Source organism: Amblyomma mixtum, chromosome 5 (assembly GCF_055824585.1).
Source record: "Amblyomma mixtum isolate Tamu chromosome 5, ASM5582458v1, whole genome shotgun sequence".
In the NCBI taxonomy this organism is placed as follows: domain Eukaryota; kingdom Metazoa; phylum Arthropoda; class Arachnida; order Ixodida; family Ixodidae; genus Amblyomma; species Amblyomma mixtum.
The window spans coordinates 27,127,791-27,148,974 of record NC_143016.1 but is presented as its reverse complement, the minus strand read 5'-3'; the positions used below and the strand labels follow the sequence as shown (position 1 = coordinate 27,148,974).

Here is a 21,184-nt window from a genome sequence, read left to right as displayed (position 1 = left end):
GATAGTAAGCCCAAGTAATGATCGACAGATGCTGAGTGTCTTCCCGATATCTTGCGAAGTAAAGCATACTCAAAGATGTGGATTTAATCAACTATCTAACAGGAGCATGAACGATATCGCATCTAAAGACAATACACGCTGCAAGTGGTGCACACTCAGAGCCCTGTACTTAAATGTATCAAAGCACTAAATATATGCATGGGACTCTTCACTTTCATGTAATATGAAGTTATTGGTTTCTGTGCCCCAAGCAGTTTTTGCAGGAATTTCGTTGTACCTGATTTCTACTTGAAAGCTTCCATTTGGAAGTGTATTCTTGCATTGCAAACTGCTAAAATGAGGTACCGTATGGGAACTAGCAGTTCCGCAGACCTAGAGCAACACAGTGCAGGACATGGACAAGCAAAGCAGCACAGACAGGCCACTGAACTTGGATCTAAGGCATTGCCACAGCTTATATAAAAAACATTCGCAAGTCCAGTGCCCTGTCTCTATGCTTCCTTGCTTGTCCATGTTCCTGCATCATTTCGATAATGTTGCACTAACTTGCCCAAGTGTCCACTTTGATCGCAGAACTATTTCACTAGAGCTGCAACATTCCATGGTTGACTACGACATTTGTCACAGTCCTTTAATCCTCTTTTGTTATCACTGAACGCAATTAAGGTTTTGAGATAAAATGAAACTGCACCCATTGAATGCTGTCTCTTAAATAATATGCTGTAATCACTGCACTGAGCGTTAGTTTTTACTATGCCTTGTTTTCAAAGTTCATGTGTATTCCGAACTGCAGCCATATGCTTAAAGAATGTTCTTGTATGTAGATTACATACACACAGAGACAGGGCATATGTCTAAAAGTGATGCCAAACAGATGATAAATGATAGCTGTGAAACACTACTGGATGCAAAAAAAAAAAAATTCAAGGTGTCACATAGCTATTACGGCTTGTTTGTGTGGGTACTGTGTCCCTATGCCTCACCAGAAAACGGTTGGGCTCATGCATAGGCCTCTTCGTTATAGGAATAAACGCAAAAATTCTAAGATGTTCTAGAAATAAGAAAACTACAGAACATCTGCCCCAAATAATGCAAAACCTAGCAATCCTTCAGTCACATTACATCGTACATTAAAGCACTGCCTTTTTTGCGATAATTATTATTATCGACAGATTTTTTGCTGACATGGTATCCTCGGTAAAACTATGTGTTTGGTTACGGAAGCATAACAGGAATGATGCTGTGAACTGCAAGCAAACACTGGTGTTGAAGAAATGTATACAGTCGAACCTCGCTATAACGAAAAGGTTTATAATATGAAATATTGGATGTAATGAAAGAATGGCGACTCTTGGAAGCTCGGTCAACATAGGCTATAAAAAACCTACAGCTCATTGTAAGATGAGCATGCCATGTGCCATGTGAAGGCCACAACTTCAGCTCAAGATTTGCGCATGCATATGCCATTGCACATGCATGCCCTGCAATGTTGCGCCTATCCGAGCGCTAATGCTACAAAATTAATTATTTAATCAGTTATCAGAAAAATAAGAATATATCACTTTTTTTTTCGTTATTTCTCGCCCTCTGGGATCGACACTGTGGTCCATCAGGGTCGGATAACACCAAGCAAACTTTCCCCGCTGTAAGTAAAGGGACAATGCACAAAAAAGGCGCTAAGGTGGATTGTGGGAAAGAGGTGGGTTTCGCCTCCATCGAAACGAGGGCCGGGTTTGAACATGTCCTTTAGTTCCGGCCTAGTTACGTTATGTACACGTGCACCATTACATACGCTAACTGGTGCACGAGAGACCGCGCACACACCTTTATGTGCAGTAAGTAAAAGAAAAAAAGGGCCGCCTCTGGGAGGGCTCGAACCTCCAACCTTTCGGTTAACAGCCGAACGCGCTAGCCGATTGCGCCACAAAGGCAGACGTGAACGCTTTCTCACATTGCTATTAAATACTAAGTTTTGAAATATGTAAAAAAAAAAAGGCGAGAAGCAGCACTCTGAATTTGGTGTTTGTGGCTTGGTAAACGTTGCGTCAGTGTGCGAGCAAATATTTTCCAAGGATACGCGTAAGAGACATGCACAGAGCTACTTCATCGATGCTGTCAATCTGTTTTCACGACAACAGACACCTGTCGGCGTATTTTCGAAACTAAGGGCGGCGAATGGGTGAACCGCACAATAATAATGGCCGCGACTTCGTGGCTGTTTGAGAAAAGACACTTGAAAAAACCACGATTAGGACCTCCAGACGTTTACCCACAGGATCCAAAACAGAAAGAGGCGAGACTACGTTTATTGCCGCATCTCTCGTTCAGTAGGAAATGAGCGATGCTTTATCTCTCGTGTGTATAGTTCACAACTCCGGTCAGTTGCTGCGCCTTCCTCTTGCTCGTCAGCGTTGTGCTCCCAAGTTCTACGCACCAAGAGGGACACGGATAGTTGTGGGAAGTAGCGAGCGAGACAGCAGATAAGGAATAGCTTTATTTGCTGTTCTGCTCGCGTGTGTTCTTACTGCGTGTTGTGTCTCAGCGTACTTCATCTTTAGAGCTGCGTATGATGCAGAACATCGCAAGTCCGTGAGCACAGCACCTCATTCCTGTCGTTTGTTTTTACAGGATGAGTTAACCGCTATCAACGTTAAGCAGGGGTTCATCACAAATCCTCAAATCAGCGACGAGGTAAGCAGTGTTATGAATCACTTGTAATGTTCACTAAAACATGCGTGGAAGCAGCCACCGGGTGTCAAGCAACAGTTTTCAGTTCTTTGACGTAACCGAACCTCTAGTATCTGAAAAGTGAACTGTTTCTTTCCGTTTCATAAGTGGGGAACCAGATTTGTAACCATTGATTCAACGCATCTTTTCAGTATGGTTCTGCCAGAAATGCCAACATTACGTCCGCGAAAGTAAGTCGCTTGTTTCTGAGTATCAACTGATGTCTGAGCGTCTGCCTTGAATACTTTCGTGTTTCGATCAGGTGGTTGAACTTTTCGCGTTTTGTCATTGTGTTTCAGTTCGGAGCCTTCTTCAGTGCCATCCTGTCAAAGAAGCAGGAGCTTAACACTATTCAAGATTCGGGTCGGAAGAAACAGCAGATCAACACCAAAGAGCACTTTTGGCCGGTATGTTGTGACACGGCTCTTTTATTATACGGTTTGTCTTTGTCGACAAGAACAGCAAAGAGAGCTAAGAAGAGTTCATTTTATGCTCTCCGTTTGCATTGTGCAGGAAAGATCGTTGAAAGGACGTGGTAAATAGAACTTGTGGAAATCAAACGACTGTGATAGTTTGAAGTTAAAGTAAGTGCTGTCGTATAAGCACTGCAGTTACTTATGTCTGAAATGGGATTTTGCCATGGTGCTCATGTTGGCAAGCGATCTAGTGCTGTCAGAAACTGCTGTGAATAACTGACAGGCCAGTTTTGAATAATTCTGCAGGTTACAGCCAGATCGAAGAATGCTATCGAGGCTTGGTTTCGCGATCTTGCTGGCTCAAAACCACTCACCAGCCTGGCAAAGAAGGTAAGCATATTGAAACCTTTCCTTGTATCAGCCAGTGTACGAATGAAGTTTCGTTCAGTACATAGAGCAAAAGTACCTAGCACATGCTGCAGCTAGGTTGTCCATGCCATTAATTTGTTTCCATTGATGAAAGATATAGTGTTTTTATATTTTTAAACTGCTGTTTTGGTGGAGTCTTTGAGAGTGCAGCAAGTTTATGCAAACCTAATGGCAGCTAGTTTTATTTTTGGTCTAACCGTTACTGTCTTGGAATTCAGTATTTCTTTTTCCATGTTTAAGTTTGGAAGCTTGTTTGTGTTTTCTGTATATAGAAATGTAGTGGTGATTTTTTATGGTGCAATCAAAACGTGAAGTGCACCCGCTTGCTGAATTGCAGTCACATTTTTTTCTTTTTTTCCTGTCCAGGTTCCGATATTCAACAAAAAGGAAGAGATCTTCCTGACATTATTTGAATTCTCGGTACCCATGCTACGAGCTGCTTGGTTTATTAAAATGACTTCAGTCTACCAAGTTGCCATTTCTGAAGCCAAAATGAAGAAGCGGCAACTTCCAGACCCTTGCCAAGGTATTTCCTGGGTGTCCACTTCTTGCTGTGGTTTATGTCAACATCTGTTGTTTGGGCTGCTGCCCATTGCGGTCAAGTTTGTGACCGGGACAAAGAAACACCATGAACTGACAGTTATCATTTATTCCAGCCTTCTAGCTGTATTTACAAGGCTACCGATGTTTAGCATGCCTTGTGACTGCGCACTTTACTTGCTTGAATCGTGTGCAATCATCAGGTGTTTAATGGCTTCACAGCATTGCTATATAAGTGTGAGCACAAAAGAAACTGGAGGATGATAAGTTGCAGAGATAAGCAGTGCAAGTGGCTGCATGCCTAAACTGTTTAAATGTGTGCGACGAGTGGCAAAAGCAGCAAGTATGAGGTTGCAATGGTGCATACAACTTCTGCAGTTTTTTTTATATATTCCTGCACCTCAGTTATGACGTCACACACATGAATGTAAAAGATCGGTACCACATGGGATGTATCTGTGAGAAATGACTTTGCTAGGGTGTTATATTAGGACTTCACTTGCATAGTTGCAAAACTGATGTGCCGGTGTTACTGTTAGGGTAGAACTTGTTGCAGACACCTAATTTCAAACGTGAAGTGTTTGTTGCCATTGCGATCCCCAGTTTCCCTTGCCTGCTCTCGTATTGTCTAGCATTACTGTAAAAAAAAATTTACATTTTCAAAATTTGAGGACAGTAAAATTTTTTGCAGCCGTGCAGAAAAAGTAACCCCTGAGATTTTGAGACTGTTCATATTTTCAGTAATATTTTATGCATCGCCACCCTTTTGTAAAGCGTGGTGAGAAACATCAATTTTGAGGCGTTTTACCACTGAAAGATGATGGTTTGTTTTATGCAGTTTTTTGTTACAAAGTGACTCAGGCTATGAGGGATGCCGTAGTGGAGGGCTGTGGAAAATTTGATCACCTAGGGTTCTTTAATGTGCACTGACATCGCACAGTACACGTGCCTCTAGCATTTAGCCTCCATTGAAATGCAACCATTGCGACTGGGATTGAACTCGAGCCTTTTGGGTCAGCAGCCGAACACCATAACCACCGAGCCACTGCGGCAGCTTATGGCGAAAGGAAGCGATCTTTCTTGATTCTTCTCCAGCTGCCAGGTCAAAACCAACTTCCTCCTGCGAGCCATGGTGGCACTTGCACATGCGTGGATGTCCAGTTAACTCTGTTCGTTACACAATGCTCTTATTGACGAAAAAATTTTTCTGTCGGGCCTTCTTCTTCCTCCCTGGCATTTTGCTCTGCTGTGATGCCGGCACAAATCCCTGGGTGCAGAGTGGACTGGCCCGCTGTGCAAGTTTTTACGGGAGCTACTGCACAAGTTAGTGGAACACAGCCACCCAACGGGCCCACCCCCACCTCCTCCAGGAGGGACCACCCCAGGTGGGCCTGGTGGGGGTGGGGCCAGCCCCAGTCCCACTGCGGCTGCAGCTACTGCCACGCCCAACATTCCACCCGACACCACCATAGCCAAGCAATGGCACTACTGCACCAACCTGGCCACACACCTTTATGAGGTAAATGTGCCTTCTGGGAAGTCATCATCATCATCATCATAAGCATCATCATCATATTAATACTGATCTCCAGTTAGCCCTGCCTTGTGCCAACTGCAACCACCCGTCCCTGCAAATTTCCTTATTTCACCAGCTGTCTGATTGGTCAAATGTTTTAGGGGAATCCCCCAAGGTGGAGTAGATTTGTAATAAGAAAACTGTATAGCTTTCCTTTGTAGCCGTATGGCTGCGCTCGTGTGGATGCCGATGAGTAATTACTCCCTTATTACAGCTGTCTGATTCCGTTGCTGCCCTGCTATGTTTCTTTTTCCATTTAAATACACACTGTTGCTCTACTGCATCATTGATTATCTGTTCTCTGCATTCAATGTTCTGGCCATGACCATTTCAGATGGGGTATCGTTTACTCGTTTTTGTGCATAGGCTCAGTGCATGGTTCCTCATGACTTGCACATCCCACGGCAGCATCATAGCGTTACGTGTTAAACCAAATGCTAATGAAGTCAAGGGAGTGGTAGCCACGATTTCACCAAAATGGCCATGGGTGCTGTATGATATGTCTGTTTTATTTGCTATTGGCAGGAGGGGCTTCTGGACCATCAGGACTTTCTGAGCTGGATTCTGGAGCTGGTGGAGAAGACCAAAACTCCCGATGACTCCATCTTAAAACTCGTCATGCCATTGACGCTGCAGGTTGGTTGCAGCTGCCCATCATGTTGGCATTGCATGCCAGCTATCATGCTGACCTGTTCATTTTTGCCGCAGTAAAAGCTCGTTAATTCCACCCCCATTAACCTGGATAATTAAAAATATCCATACGGTCCCGGACCACACTCATGTAAGACTATGGTGTCGTTGCTTGCTAATTTGTATGCTTGGTGTTTCACTCTGGTTAATTTCAACAGCTTCCTGAAGGGAGGCCGCGGTCAGGTATGACTGGCGTGGCAAATGATCGTCATAATAGCCCTACTTCAATCTGTATTGCATGCTGCAGAGTTATTGCGTGCTGCAGTCTTTCAGTGCACTGAAACTGTGCTTGCCATGTGCCATTCGCTTTTTGTGCAGTGAAGCTTCCTTGCACGTGATGCAGCCACTTGTGAAGGGGCTCCACCGCTTCCGCACTGTGCCGTTAGGGATGCTGCGGAGGTCCTTTTCATTTTGGAGCTGTTCTTCGATGCTCCCAACAGTGCGCTCACGATAAAGCAGTGACGGAAATTCGAAAAACAGCCACTGTCACGCTGTTCTTATCTCAAAAGTAGGGGACCATCGTGCAGTCTTCCACCATACAAGTTTACCATGATGCAAATGGCTGTTGTCAGTTTTTTTTGGTGGGTCATTCGATAATTCGAACATCTTTTCTGGACCTTTGAAGTTTAAATTAACGAGCTTTTACTTGGTCTGCGTGCTTGCAGCTGATTTGGCTAAGTCTCCCGTTTTCTTTCCGTCTGCGACAGTATGTTGATGAGTTCTCTCGCTCCGAGCTGCTGTCGAGGAGGCTGGCGCATCACTGCTCCAGGAAGCTGAGCCAGCTGGTCGCGGATTACACGGTCAGCTCTCCGAGGAGCCAGAGCCCTGTCACAACAAATGCCAGTTCAACAACGGCCAATGGCGGGTCAGTGAATCGACGTTCTCTCTGGCTGCCTGACCACTACGTGTTGCAGCAACATGTCTTACTTATTTTTCAGCCTGTTGCACTCTGAAAGCATGCGGCAGTAAGCGATGTCCTGTGAAGAATGTGTGTGCACCGAAAAGAAATTTTATTTTGTGAGAATTAAGTAGATTACTAATGTGAGCAGCTGATGTTAAGCGCCTAGTTTTAGACCTGATGCTGCTTGGAGGAATCTGTAATTCTTTGGATAAGAATGCTGTGAAATGTGCTAGTACTATATCTGACGGTGTGCTAGGAAAAGTATACTGAAAGTTTATTAACAGCGTACTAGTTCTAGTGTATGTAGGTATACTAGTGCTTCTTTAGAATATGATGTGGAGAAGAGTGAAAAGTAGAGACAGGTGCTAAGATGCAGGCAGAACAGTAAAAATATTGCCAATCCAAAAGCTTTACAATTTTTTTAAGAACTGCAATATGTATAGAGTATTAGAGCTACTGCCAACTGAGAATAAATTAATGTCTAGGCAAAGGTTCCCATTATAATAGGAGGCCTGGCATAGGTGAATCAGCTGGCTGATGTATAATTGCTGCTTTGAATGATATGGAAAGGGCTTTTGATACCAGCTTGCATGAAAAATATTATCGGTGGCTCTCGGGATATTAGTCGTGAGGTGCTCTGATCAAAAGGTGAAGAGAAAGAAAGATTCATTGCAAGCCAACAAATGCTGCACAAATCTTGCCCTCTGTCTTAGAGATGCGCCTTTGTTCACACACTGTTTTTTTACTACCAGGAACACTGTATCCCCAGTGCCCAACCCTCCTGCTATCAGTCCTCTGGCTGCAAGCTTTGCAGAGTGCCTCAGCTGTTCTCATCACCGCTCCATTGTGCTGCAGCTGTCGGCAGTCCTGCAGGTTGGCTCTGCTTTTTGTTTTGGTCAGCCAACCGTTTTGGTTGCGTTATGAGAATGTTTCAGGAGCTGACACTGCAACTTAATAAATGTTTTCTTTGTTTTGATTTTTGTTTCAGTTTATTACGCTGAAGTGCCCCAGTGCTCTGGTGTGGAACAACATTGGTGAAGGAAAAGCGAATCCCATTCTTAACGGTAGCCCCCTCGACTTGCTTCCTTGTCCGCCTTCATGTCTGCCTATGCCGCCGAGGCCTTTTAACGCTCAGGTAAGGTGATGCTGCAGCAGATTACAAGTTGATGCTTGCAGTCTACCTTTGTCTACACAATTTGCTTTCGGTTAAATGCAAGCGATGTTGTGTATTGCAAGACTTTTTATTAAAATGAATGTCCCTTGTTATGGCCATGTTTGAAAAATGCAGACCAATAGGCTTAGCCACTCTTGATTCTAATGACTGCAGAGGGCATGTCTTCCCATTTTCAATGCTGAGCTCTCATGGTCATGGTGTGTCTACCATCATTGTTAGGTGACAGTATGTGCTTTTCGTGAGAAATGCAGCAGCGGATTTTCTTGAGATCTATCGAGTTGGAGTGCAGTGTCATGGAGTATAGTATACAGTCGGCTTGCTGTGCAGGTGCGGCTGGAACTGCGCCGGGCGGAGCAGCAGGTGATCCAGCGGGGCCGGGCGGCTGAGCTGCACTGGTCGTGTGACAAGTGGCAGCAGATGGCTGCTGGTAAGAACTGTGATCCACTTTCATTTTGTACAGTCGCCAACCAATATTTTGGACATGGCGCTAGTCAAGCTGGAGGCTAGCATAATTGCGACTGGGATTTGAACCAGTGACAACTGCGTCTTCATTTGTATACCTTCCCAGGCTCTCTACCTCTTCCCTTAAGGCGTGATTGAGGTGTCCAATGAGATGTGAGGCAGTTGCTGCGCCATTTCCTTTGTCAAAAACCAATTTTCACAGTAAAATTGTGAGGCAACCTTTCATCGTTCACCATCGCAGGCAGTGTCATAGGATTTCTCGTTGCATATGCCGTACTTCTCGTAGTCAGGTTGGAGGCTAGCTTAAGACAGGTATTCGAACCGGGTGTCTGAGGATTTCACTCGGACCTGTGTGGATTCAGTGCTGGGAGGCGCATCTCTTTTTTTTTTTCATTTCTCAGTGTGCAGTCTATGTCGAGGAAGAATACTGACAATGACACATTAATGCTTTCACCTTCACAGCTCGTAAGCAGTCTAAAGTGCCTTCTGAATTTTTTATGATGGCCTTGGGCCAAAGTGCGTAGGGGCAAAGGGCTACAAGTGTGGAAAGAAAGCACATAAAGAATTCAGTGGAGTAGGAAAATAAAAGAATGGCTAATGGGCACAGGACTGGGCATAGGTGGCTGCATGCGTTGAAGGGACACTGAGGACAACCCCATCCATTGTTCTCAGTAAAATTGGTTCTCTGGTGCTTTCTATGTGTGTTGACGTTTGTCTGGCAACAAAAGATGCATTGATTGCTGAAAAAATTATGCTTATTAACTTTCCCGCCACTGGATACAAGTAAAGGAGGCAGTGGAAAATACCCCACAAAGGACATCCTCCACCCAATGGCGTCAAATGACTTGTATCCGACTGTAGTGATGTCTGCACCGTAAAGGACTCAGTGATTTGAAGTGTATGGCGGTGAAGCATAGCCTGTGGGATCCATGCAAAAAGAAACTCGTTGACGCACTGCAGTTTACTTGCAAAATCAGCCAGGGATGGTGACACCTTTATTTGCTTTTCTAGCTTATAAAAGTCTGTTTTCAATGAACGTATTGTCTTTATTGTTAGAATGCAGTAGCCTATTGGTGCAGGTCCTATCGATGCAGGGATCCTTTAATGCATCAGAGGCTTTGCTCTACCCTGTGGTGTTTCTTATATTTCTGAAGTGCTATGCCTCAAATAACATTGACGTATTCTTTGCTTCCACTCTTTTGTGTGCCATTTTGTTTGTTTTTTTGGGCCCTTTGCTGTGGTTGACCTGAACAGTTTGAGATTACTTTATAATCGTAATAAATATTTCCCTTTTCCCGAGGTCTTGAACTTGCCCCTCATGTTATATTCATGGTTGAGTTATATTCCTGCAAATACGGTATATATTTGTAATAAGGGAGCAATTTAATCATTGGCAATCACCGAAGTGCAGCCACACGGCTACATAGGAAAGCTATGCAGCTTCCACCCAAACTTCGTAGTTAAAGAAAAAAAAATAAACATGGTATATATTTATAGACACAGCTTACATACCTCATAAGAATAATCTTGATGAGCAGTCACAGGGTGTTGGTAGCAAATTCAAGTTGCCACGTTTGTAGCTACAGCAAAGAGTACTGTTTTTGTGGGTGGGGCCACTATTGTCTGTTTGAGCCTGATTTAATAGAACGAGAGACTTGCTGGCTGCTTGTTAAGCCTTTTTTCAACATCAACACTGACTCACTGCCATTGATGGCCTGTGTGCAGGAACGACCATCACACGTGTGCTCGGAGTGTTGGATGCCCTTGACAGGCACAGTTTTGACCGAGTGGATGCCACTAACTCGCTGGACACGCTGTACTCCAAGGTGTTTGCCAAGAGCGGTGACCAGCCGCAACCGGTGACTGCTGCGACTGGCGCGAGCCCCGTCAGTGGGGCAGCGGCCGTGGGGGGTGGTGGCAGTTCAGAAGGGGCAGGACCTCAGCTGGCTACGCCTCCTCCGCAGGACGAGCCCATCGTGCGGCTCTTGTGCGAGTGGGCCGTCACCATAAAACGTAGCGGCGAGCACCGGGCACTGGTCGTGGCCCGCTTGCTCGAGAAGCGGCAGAATGAGCTCAGCATTGAGGTAGGTGTCTTCTTTGCACCTTGCTACTAAAGGTCACGAATTGAGGTTGGAGAAGCCAGAGAGGTTTAAGGGTGGATGTCGAAACCTGCAGTATAGCCAAGTATAGGTTGGGTCTTGTTTACTTTAAGGGGGGGGGGGACCCACCTCATAGAAGTTTTTTTTTGTTTATAGACAGATTTACACCAAATTTTCGCTGTTTGTGCATTTTAATGCGCTAATTCCAAAACTGCAAACATTTTCTCCGGCAGCTTGGTTAATAAGCTTGGTTAATAACGAGGAGAAGATTTGTATTTATAAATCATGTAGAGTCACCAAGGGGTGCAATAAAGCATGAATGAGCATTCTAGGATTATTTAGACAAAAGTTACAGCTGATCAAACTTGGCACAGGAAAACCTCATTTTGGCGACTGAGACAGAGTATTTATTTTGAAAATTTTCTTAATGAAGCAGTGATTTAAAGTTAGTACTAATGCAGAACTTTCTAGCAGAAAAAGATTTCTTTCTAGCACAAAAAGATTTATAGTAATAGTTGATGTAGAACTGGAGATATCACTCTTCCAAATTCTGAATGCGTAAAAAGTAGAGTTATGAGAAATCGGGGAAAAACGTTTTTGGCATATTTTTGTGCCACCAAGACTAACTAGAAATTGCTGAATTGAGTTTTGGCTGGTTTCTGGTGTGGAAGCACCATTTCCCGGCAACCTAATTGCACTTGCAACAAGGAAATAGTGCCTTTGCATCACGACCTCCCATAAAAGTTTGGGCACAAATGATGTGATCGCAGTCAGCGCCTATCTTGTGATACGTGCTGTTTGCTCGTCTTGCACCACAAATAATTGAGAAGAAAGTTGGTTTTGTCAAGGTTTGCAATTCCTCACGTTGTGGGACGCCATTTCACAACTTCCACTGCCATCCCATCACCAGCTTTACCTGAAAGCTCAATCTATCGCACCGTTGCTGGCTGCCAACAAAAGCTGCTGAGGTATTGCTTCTTCATCTGCACAGTCACGATTACGCTGCCTGTATGTGGCAAGAATTTTTCCTGTCGCATTAAGGAAAAATTGGGCATGGAGTGTGATCAGTTTCAGAGCTGTTATACAGTCGACGACCGAAAATTCGGACGCCTGATTTTTCGGACATGCTTGATTATTCGGACTTTTTCGCGGCACCGCGACATGGCCCATAGAGCCAATGTATAAGAGCGCCTGAAATTTCAGACGCACCGCAACTGACCACCCGATTTTTCGGACCTCGTTCGCCGTCATCGCCAGTATCGAAGCCGCCATATAATGTGTACAGTGGAACCTGATTAGTTCAAACTGCAGTGGAGATCAAAAACTTGATTAAACAAAACGAAATTCAAGCTTAAAGGGAGCCTCCTAACTTGCGATGCTGAAATTCTGCGCGAGTCGGCACATTGCGCTCGCGTGGTTTCGAATTCATACTGTTCTTGAATGTCTTCCGCCGCACGAACTTGAACCGTAGTCTCAGTTCACGGAACTCATCTGTGCCGACTCTTTCCCGAATAACGGAACGCGAATACGATCACGGAGCGCTTGATCGCGGAGGCTACGCGCGCGCCGCGGCCTCCGTGATCGATGCCGCGCTTTTGCCGCCGGAGCGGATCGCGGTGGCCACGGCGCGCGCACAGGAGCTTCCAAGTGCCGTCCATAAATGGCGCCTGAGGCCGTGATCATCATCATCAACAACTTTCTTCTCCGCCACGATTTTCCGCTATCTACATCGGCATCAGTATCGCCAGCTCCAGCCTTTTATGGCTTGTTAGCGCGTTTGCCGTAATAGTTGTGGTTGTAGCTTTCGCGTGCTGCCGCCGAGCGTTGCAGTTTTAGCCCGATGGGCAAGCACCTTAATAGCTACACGGCTGGGAGTTAGCCCTCGAACACGGCAAGCGTGCGGCGGGCGGGAAATTCGACGTGGCCGAGAAGTGCGTCCGATGATGGTGCAACCAAAAGAGAAACACAAGATGCAAAAAGCGCGCTTTCCGAGGCAAGCCGTGCGAGTTTCCCGAACTGGAAGAAGAGCTGCTGTGTGATGGAAGTGCGGAACAACGGCTACGCGTTGACAGCGGACATGTTGCGCGGCTTCTTTTGGGATGAGCGTGCGCGAGTGACGATTGAACGTAGAATAAATGTCGCTCATTCCCTGGTTGGTGCGTTTTAACTTAAAAAAAAAATTTTTATCGCACATCGCGTGCATGGATCAAACTCTGAAAATTGGCCCTCGAATCTGGAAAAAAAGACTGCGTCCCTTGTATGCGTTCATACGGTATGTCGCGCGGCGAAATATAGTCATGAGAAGCTTTAGAATGTGTGCAATACAACTGGCCGCTTCCTCCGGCATACTGGTGATAAGTTCGTGATTTTTTCGGTGAAATTTGATTTTCCGGACTGCCCGATTTTTCGGTCGTTTTCGCGGTCCCTAGAGAGTCCGAAAAATCGGTCGTCGACTGTATTATACTGGCCCAAATCACATTCGTTTGAGAAGGCAAAAGAGCTGAGCACATGACACAGGACAATGCAAATGCAGATGCAACATAGACACCTAGCATAATTATACAAACAACAGCATGCCGCCTATTTCCAGAGCCAAAAGAAAGGAACCTAGAGCATATTTCACAAACCTGAAGGATGTGACCTATGCAAAAAAATGACGACATTAGTGATGCCCTGAGAAATAAATGAAGTATTGAAAGGCTCAAGGGTATCCGAATAGTACCATTGGTTGCAAATGTTCTCAGGCCCAAGTGCTTGTGGTTAAAATGCTCTCTGGGCCTCCACAGGGATGTGTTCATTACTGCTTTTGTGATTAAAGATGTCCAAGAGGAGAGATTCTGCTGTCTCCTACTAGCTTGTGCTAAGAAGTGAATGCAGCTGTTTTGCCAAAAGATTTTTGTGACACCACTCTGGCTGTGGGCTTTGTTTTCATGAGAACTTTTACAAAAGATGTTGTGGGCACCGGCAAGTGGTGTTTGGAACCGATGCAGTTTGGATTTGTCTCTGCCCTTGGGATATTACGATACATTACAGTACAGTACAATACAATACACCTTTATTTTCCAGAAAAGAACTGGATGGTCTCTTGGGCTTAGTTGCAGATAAGCTAAACACATAAGCAGGTTAAAAGGGGGTGCATAAGTGATGTGCACTTGTTCGTTCTGCTTTATCTGCCCACGATTTTGTGACAGTCTTTTGCCTTCTAAAGAGCACACATTGCAAATGGAAATGGAGGTTAATGCAAGAATTTACATCTCACTGCAAGATGTCCACGTGAGTGTCTGTTTTATGCACTGCAAAAGGATGGTTGTCTTGGTAGTGCTAACTTAGTTGCTCTTGCAGTTAGGTGAGGTATCCTGAAAATATAATTTATGTTTATCTGTCACTCTTAGCAGCTCCAAATTATTTTACTTTAATATCCTTTTTTAACCACCCACAGCTGTTGTATTCCTGATTTTTGCGGTTGAAGGAAAAGAATGACATTTGTGCATCACAAAAAAGGGGGGGGGGGGGGGGGGGAATTGGTGTCTATAGGCTGTTTGTATGTAATTAAAGCTAGGAGTAGAAGTGTGCATTGTTATTTATTGTCCAGTTCATGTATTTTGCATAACCATGAAAGACAGTTTAATGTGACAGGTGCCTCAGAAAACAGTAATGAAGCTGACGGTATGCGCCCCCTCAAGATGTGTTTCTTTGCGTACAAATGAACTTTGACTTTTCAGAAATACAACGACGCTGATCTTGTGGATGAGAAGGACTCTCAAGACTCTGGAATGGCCCCAACAGGTTTGCCCATATTTCAAAACCTGCTGGTTAATTTCCTTGACATGGAAGCACCTGTCCTGGGTAAGTGGTTTACCTTTTGATACCTTATTCTGTGGCTTGTTACCGTATAAACGCGTGTAAGGGCCGCACTTTTTTTTCCAGATTCGGGGGCCAATTTTCGCGGTGCGGCCCACACACGCGATGTACGAAAAAAAATTTTTTTTTAAAGTAAAAACACAACAATCAGGGAATGAGCGGCATTTATTATACGTCCAATCGTCACTCGCGGAGTATTTCGACTCTTGAGCTGGTGCTGTGCTCTGGTGCACGCTCATCCCAAAAAGCCGCGCAGCACGTCCGCTGTCAACGCGTAGCCGTTGTTCCGCACTTCCATCACATGTCAGGGCAGCTCTTCCAGTTCTGGAAACTCGCACGGCTTGCCTCGGAAAGCGCACTTTTTGCAGTTTGTTTCTCAATGCACCCTTTTGGTTGCACGATCATCGGACGCGCTTCTCGGCCACGTCGAATTCCCTGTCCGCCGCACGCTTGCCGTGTTCGAGAGCTAACTCCCAGCCGCGTAGCTATAAGGTGCTTGCCAATCGTGCTAAATCTAAATTACTCGGCGGCAGCACGCGAAAGCCACAACCGCCACAACTACGACACACGCGCTTACATGCCATAAAGGCTGGAGCTGGCGATACTGATGTCGATGTAGATAGCGAAAAGTCGCGGCGGGAAAAAAAAAAAAAAGATGATGGAGGCTACGCGCGCGCCGCGGCCTCCGTGATCGATGCCGCGCTTTTGCCGCCGGAGCGGATCGCGGTGGCCACGGCGCGCGCACAGGAGCTTCCAAGTGCCGTCCATAAATGGCGCCTGAGGCCGTGATCATCATCATCAACAACTTTCTTCTCCGCCACGATTTTCCGCTATCTACATCGGCATCAGTATCGCCAGCTCCAGCCTTTTATGGCTTGTTAGCCATAAAAAAAAGCCCAAAAAGCCGCGCAGCACGTCCGCTGTCAACGCGTAGCCGTTGTTCCGCACTTCCATCACATGTCAGGGCAGCTCTTCCAGTTCTGGAAACTCGCACGGCTTGCCTCGGAAAGCGCACTTTTTGCAGTTTGTTTCTCAATGCACCCTTTTGGTTGCACGATCATCGGACGCGCTTCTCGGCCACGTCGAATTCCCTGTCCGCCGCACGCTTGCCGTGTTCGAGAGCTAACTCCCAGCCGCGTAGCTATAAGGTGCTTGCCAATCGTGCTAAATCTAAATTACTCGGCGGCAGCACGCGAAAGCCACAACCGCCACAACTACGACACACGCGCTTACATGCCATAAAGGCTGGAGCTGGCGATACTGATGTCGATGTAGATAGCGAAAAGTCGCGGCGGGAAAAAAAAAAAAAAGATGATGATGATGACTGCGGCCTTGGGCGCCATCCATGGACGGTTTTTGGAAGCTCTTGCGCACGTGCTTGCCCTCCACGATCAAGCCCTCGGCGATCGAGCGCACCGTTGTTCGCAGCCGGAGCTGATCGCGGAGGCCACGGCGCGTGCATTTAGAAGGCTATTACCGCCTGGGTCATGGAAAGTTCGGGTGCGGCCCTTACACGGATTTATTTTTAAAAAAATATTTCCTTCGGGAAAGCGGGGTGCGGCCCATACACGATTGCGGCCCTTACATGCGTTTATACAGTATATTCTCTAATGACATGTGCTTACCAATTGAAAGCTTGTATTCCTGTTGTCTAGTCTTTCTGTGTTTGTTGCGTGTACTACACCTTATCCATGCTATATCCGTATCAGCTAGATATGTACAGTCGCCGTCAAAAATAAATGGAAGGAGACTTTGTCAAAAAAAATTTAATTTCCTTAAATCTAAAGCATAATGGTCCTTGTTTTTTTGGTGCACAGTGCAATTCGCATAATCACAATTAGTCTGCACATATGTATTCAAGGATTCATGAATTGAGCGGGAAATGATTAAATTTTTCCGTTAATATTGTCTTCCATTTACTTTTGACGGCACCTGTACACTACTTGCAGCTTCAGAAAGGACTGCTCATGGGGAGTGACGTGTTTTAAGGCTCATCATAGTTGACATTCAGTGCCTTTAGACTTTGTATGGTACCAGCTTGCAAACATGACTGATTGAAGAAAGGCAAAGAATTCATTCCTCAGTTTGCACTATGAGGCAGAGTGGTGCATCCTGTGTTGTTGATTAATATTTGTAGCATGTCCTTTTGAAGTGCACTGACTTTGACAGAGAAGAGCTGCGATTGCTTGCCACTGATCAAGTTTTCCCGCTTTCTCCGTGTCCCTGTGTAGATGACAAACCCACACCTGAGAACCGGACGGCCTTTGCCAACCTGGTGTTGCTGTTTGCTGAGCTGATCCACTGCGACGTGTTCTCACACGATGCCTACATGTGCACGCTTATCTCGCGTGGATACTTCGCCAGCCACCCACCAGGGGGCGTGGGTCTTCCGGGCGTCATGGCAGCAGCTGTGGTGGCAGGCAGTAATGCCCCACGCGCACCCTCGCCGGAGCCTTCGCTAACGGGCTTTCTCGACCCCAACCTGGGGCCCTCACCCAGCCACGGCAGCGGCAACAACAGTGCCAATACCGGCAGCATGTCGATGGGTCTCGGGTTGGGGGACCTGGGTATCGGAGGTCTTGGAGAGCCTGCTCGTCAGGCAGACTCGCTGCACATGTTTGAGCCAGGTGCTGTGAAGCATGAGGTAGGCATTTCAAAGGTTTTTATCTGTTTCCGTATATTCAAAATAAGGTAATGATATGTCACCGTTTTGTTGTATGTTATATAGTGCATATATATTAAATATAGGTACAGTAAAAGCTCGTTGTTTCGACCTTCTTAATTAAAAAATTTGGATAATTCGAACTGCTGGCTTGATCCTGGCCAGTGCCCATGTAAGTCTGTGGCGTCGCATGCTCGATAATTTGGACTCTACGGGTCTCTCATCGGATAATTCGAATCTGCTTTCGAAGGGAGGTTGCGTCTAGGTATGACTGGTGCGGCAAGAGATGATTGAAATAGCCTTGCTCAAGACCGTAATTCCATGCTGCGGTTTCGCTCGTGGCTTGTTCACCTCTGACAGCGACGTTCAGTGGCAGACATGACGGCGAACGGACGGCTCCACCTCCGAGAACAGTCCAACCGCTTAGTTTCGGTTTCACTTTTCTGAGTTTTGCACCAGCCCGCAGTGACGGCGGCTTGACCAGCCAGCATCAACCTACCAACTGATGTTTCAGATGTTGATTGGCGCGTGATTTCCATAGCAACTCAACATTGTATGATATATTTCGCAAAGGTATTTCCTGTTTAATTGTACAGTGTAAGACAGAATTGGAGACCTCTCAGGTGGGACTATGTGCCAATAATTACGATCTTAATGATGTTGTGCATCTTTACATTGCACTGAGAGATTTGGAAACTAAAAGCTACACACTTCAGGGTGCTTCTAAACCGATGTCTTAATGCTCCAAAATGCTCTAGATTCGAAATTTTAGTGCTCCAGACTGCACTTAAATTGACATTCCTGTGCTCCAAAGTGCTCCAAATTAGAAATTTTAGTGCTCCAAAAATTGCTCCAAATTGCATTTTACCAGTAGCATCACTGTGGGTGTGAAATTTTGTGTTTCGTAGGTCGGCTGGGGCGTTCAGATGGACATGGATGATGCTGGTTTGGATGCCGACCTGGACAACATCCTGCAGCGCATCAAGGAAGGCCAGCAGAACATGAGCGACCAACCTGGTAAGCCGCACAAATTTTTAACGCGACAGTGTTAAGGAGGCCGTGTCGCAGTAAGGCCAGTGTCGGCGTCATTCACTATGAGCGAAAAATGTTCAAAAATTCACCAGAGAAGCAACCTCGGTAGGTTACCTAGGTGCCAGGCGGGTCACCTAGAGGTCACGTGACCTTGTGTCATCATCACAACCTGCCCACGGGATTGTGAGCAAACTGCCCAGTGTGGCAGGTGGCAGTTAAATAATGATCAGTCGCGAGAGGTTGCTTGGTGCTTCCTCTAGCAGTGTTGAAGTGGAGAATGTGTTTTATCACAGGCCCGCTATCCTTTTAACACAGTTGATTCCGGATATAATGAACTACTGTTTATATTGAACAGTCAAAACATCCCCTTGAAAATCCCATGCAAAAGTATAGCACTACAGTTCATGTTCATTGAACTTCCGTTCAGGGGAACATTCGATACCAAATGGTGAACTGCATCCCTGCAAGTAGTGCTCCTAATGGCCCTCCTACGATCATTTTTCGCACACTGAACCATGTCAGCAGCACAGTCTTGGACACCTTGGAATTGGTAGCCATGTTTGTAAAATGGTGTCCGGAGGTGAACACGGGGCTTGGGTTTTGGATAGCCTTTGGTCTAGTGTACCTGTTTTCAATGCAACAGCGCAGTTGTGAGGGGAAATCGGGTGTTCCATGCACTGATTGTTGTGCAGTGAAAACAGCATAGCTGACCGAAGGATTGTGGTGACTCTTGTGTGGCCTGCTTCTCTACTGAAGGTGCTGCAGAAATCAACTGTGTCTTAATTTTAATGAGATACTATTCTGTTTATGATGTACCAGTATTGAATTATCAATATATGGAACTATTTTGCAGTCCCCTTCAGGTTCAATATATCCGGAATAAACTGTTGCACTTTCTAGGGACAGGTTGAAAGCAGTACGTGTAATTCATTGCAAGTTCGTAATAGCGCAACGGTGCCAACGTGCCCAGAGGCCGAATGTGTTTTATGCTCATGCACATAATGCTGCTGGCCTCAATCAACATTGGCAGAAAGAGAAAAAAAGGCGAAATTTCTAGTAAAGTAATAGTTGTGATGATTTTTTTATTGTGCTCCGTCTTCCCGGGGACGGCTTTTATTGTTCAACCAGATTTGACTGCTTTCCTCCTGGTTTGCAGCCTCTAATGCAGGGTTCTCAGACTGGGTTCCACAGAACCCTGGGGTTTCTTGAGAGTGTTTTTTCGGGTTTTCTGAACACCTAAGTCCATGCGTGACTCAACCCACACTTTATTTTGGGACTAGTTCACACTGTGATTGTTCAGTGCAAACTGTTTCACTGACAGCCAGTGATTATTAATTGAACAGGGGCATTTTCTGAAGGATCATGCGTCTGCATGCTCCTTTTTGCGTGCATATCGGTCAGGAAGGGATGAAAGCCAAAACATAAGGGGTTTCTGAGCACCTTTTGAACGCTGTTCGGGTTCCCTGTGGCTAGAAAGATTGAGAACCTCTGCTGTTACTGCTCTTCTCCTTAACTGGGCCACCTGGTTGGCAGACCCCAACGACGACCTACAGCAAGCCGTGACCCCGCTTAGCATCAGTGTTCTAGGCTTCTAGATTAAGATGGCCCATAAAAGTGTTCTCATCTTCCTCTGAGTGCATTCATCTTCTTTCCTCTCCGCAGATTCTGTAGGTTCGGACAAGGAAGAAGGGGGCTCACTGCAGGGCCCCACCACGCCCCTGGCTGAGACCCCCGGTGGGGGCATTGGGTCACATCCTGGTGGCGGAGCCTCAGGGGGTGGGGCTCACGGGGGCGGGACTCGCAGCCCCAACTGGCCCCTACGCCACCTGCAGTACACCACACACTTCCCACTGCCTCAGGAGGAAGGGGGTCTGTGGTCGCACGACTGCAACCAGCGACACATTCTGCTGTACGGGGTGGGCAAGATACGTGACGAGGCACGTCATGCGCTCAAGAAGGTCACCAAGGAGCTGCTCAAGCTGTTTGCCAAGAAGGCTTCCATGGACATTGCTGACGGGGGAAAGGTGAGGGATTGTCATTTTGAAGCATTGCACATCCTCCTTTCTTGTACAGTAGACTGTCGTTAGGACGAACTCGGTGAAACGAATTCTCGGATTAGGTGAACATTGCGAAGCGATTTGGTTGGCTTCCCATACGGTCTTATTGTAAAAAAAAAATCTGCTTAGGACGAGCTCTTTTTAATGTCCTTCGCTGAAGACAAGCTTTTGTGGCGACTGTGAGCCCCGGCAGCTTCCTACAACGGCCATCATGGGGCATCCGTGTGGCACTGAGGAAAGAAAAAATATATAAAAGGCCCGCAAGATAGCTTGTGGGCACCTCCAAAACTCTGAAGAAGCTGTCTTTCAGGAGTGTGCTTTCTTAAGGAGAAGGTTTTGTGCCTAGATTAGAAAACGTGGGGTACCTTCACACCTGCACTAGACGCGGAGATCTGACATAGCCAGATGTTGGTGTCATGCGTGTGTCAAGTGCCGCGTGTTGCTTCCAGCGGACTAAAAGGCGTGTAGGTATGGAGTGCGCCTGCTCTTTGACTTGGGGCTTCATTTGGGGACCAAATTTTTAACTGATGCGGTGTTACAACACTCTGTCGTGGCGCA

At 46.1% G+C, this 21,184-nt stretch overlaps 1 protein-coding gene and 1 non-coding gene across 11 annotated transcripts in view; one reads left to right on the top strand and one right to left on the bottom strand.

Moving 5' to 3' along the window:
* Positions 1-1,857: 1,857 nt before the first annotated feature.
* TRNAN-GUU (transfer RNA asparagine (anticodon GUU)) lies at positions 1,858-1,931 on the bottom strand. Its single transcript has one exon. It is a non-coding gene; the product is annotated as a tRNA-Asn (tRNA).
* Positions 1,932-2,163: 232 nt separating this feature from the next.
* Positions 2,164-21,184, top strand: part of LOC149341580 (mediator of RNA polymerase II transcription subunit 12-like protein) — an 81,149-nt gene continuing 62,128 nt past the window's right edge. For all 10 annotated transcript variants that reach the window (XM_089543674.1, XM_089543670.1, XM_089543669.1 and 7 more), the window contains exons 1-17: positions 2,164-2,293; positions 2,629-2,691; positions 2,880-2,918; positions 3,027-3,134; positions 3,450-3,533; positions 3,939-4,098; positions 5,390-5,631; positions 6,214-6,324; positions 7,086-7,243; positions 8,032-8,152; positions 8,268-8,414; positions 8,781-8,880; positions 10,641-10,999; positions 14,737-14,860; positions 17,107-17,519; positions 18,446-18,554; positions 20,232-20,593. In XM_089543674.1, coding sequence (XP_089399800.1) covers positions 2,198-2,293; positions 2,629-2,691; positions 2,880-2,918; positions 3,027-3,134; positions 3,450-3,533; positions 3,939-4,098; positions 5,390-5,631; positions 6,214-6,324; positions 7,086-7,243; positions 8,032-8,152; positions 8,268-8,414; positions 8,781-8,880; positions 10,641-10,999; positions 14,737-14,860; positions 17,107-17,519; positions 18,446-18,554; positions 20,232-20,593 — 2,796 coding nt within the window. In that variant the 5' untranslated portion in view covers positions 2,164-2,197. The remainder of the gene's footprint in view (positions 2,294-2,628; positions 2,692-2,879; positions 2,919-3,026; positions 3,135-3,449; positions 3,534-3,938; positions 4,099-5,389; positions 5,632-6,213; positions 6,325-7,085; positions 7,244-8,031; positions 8,153-8,267; positions 8,415-8,780; positions 8,881-10,640; positions 11,000-14,736; positions 14,861-17,106; positions 17,520-18,445; positions 18,555-20,231; positions 20,594-21,184) is intronic.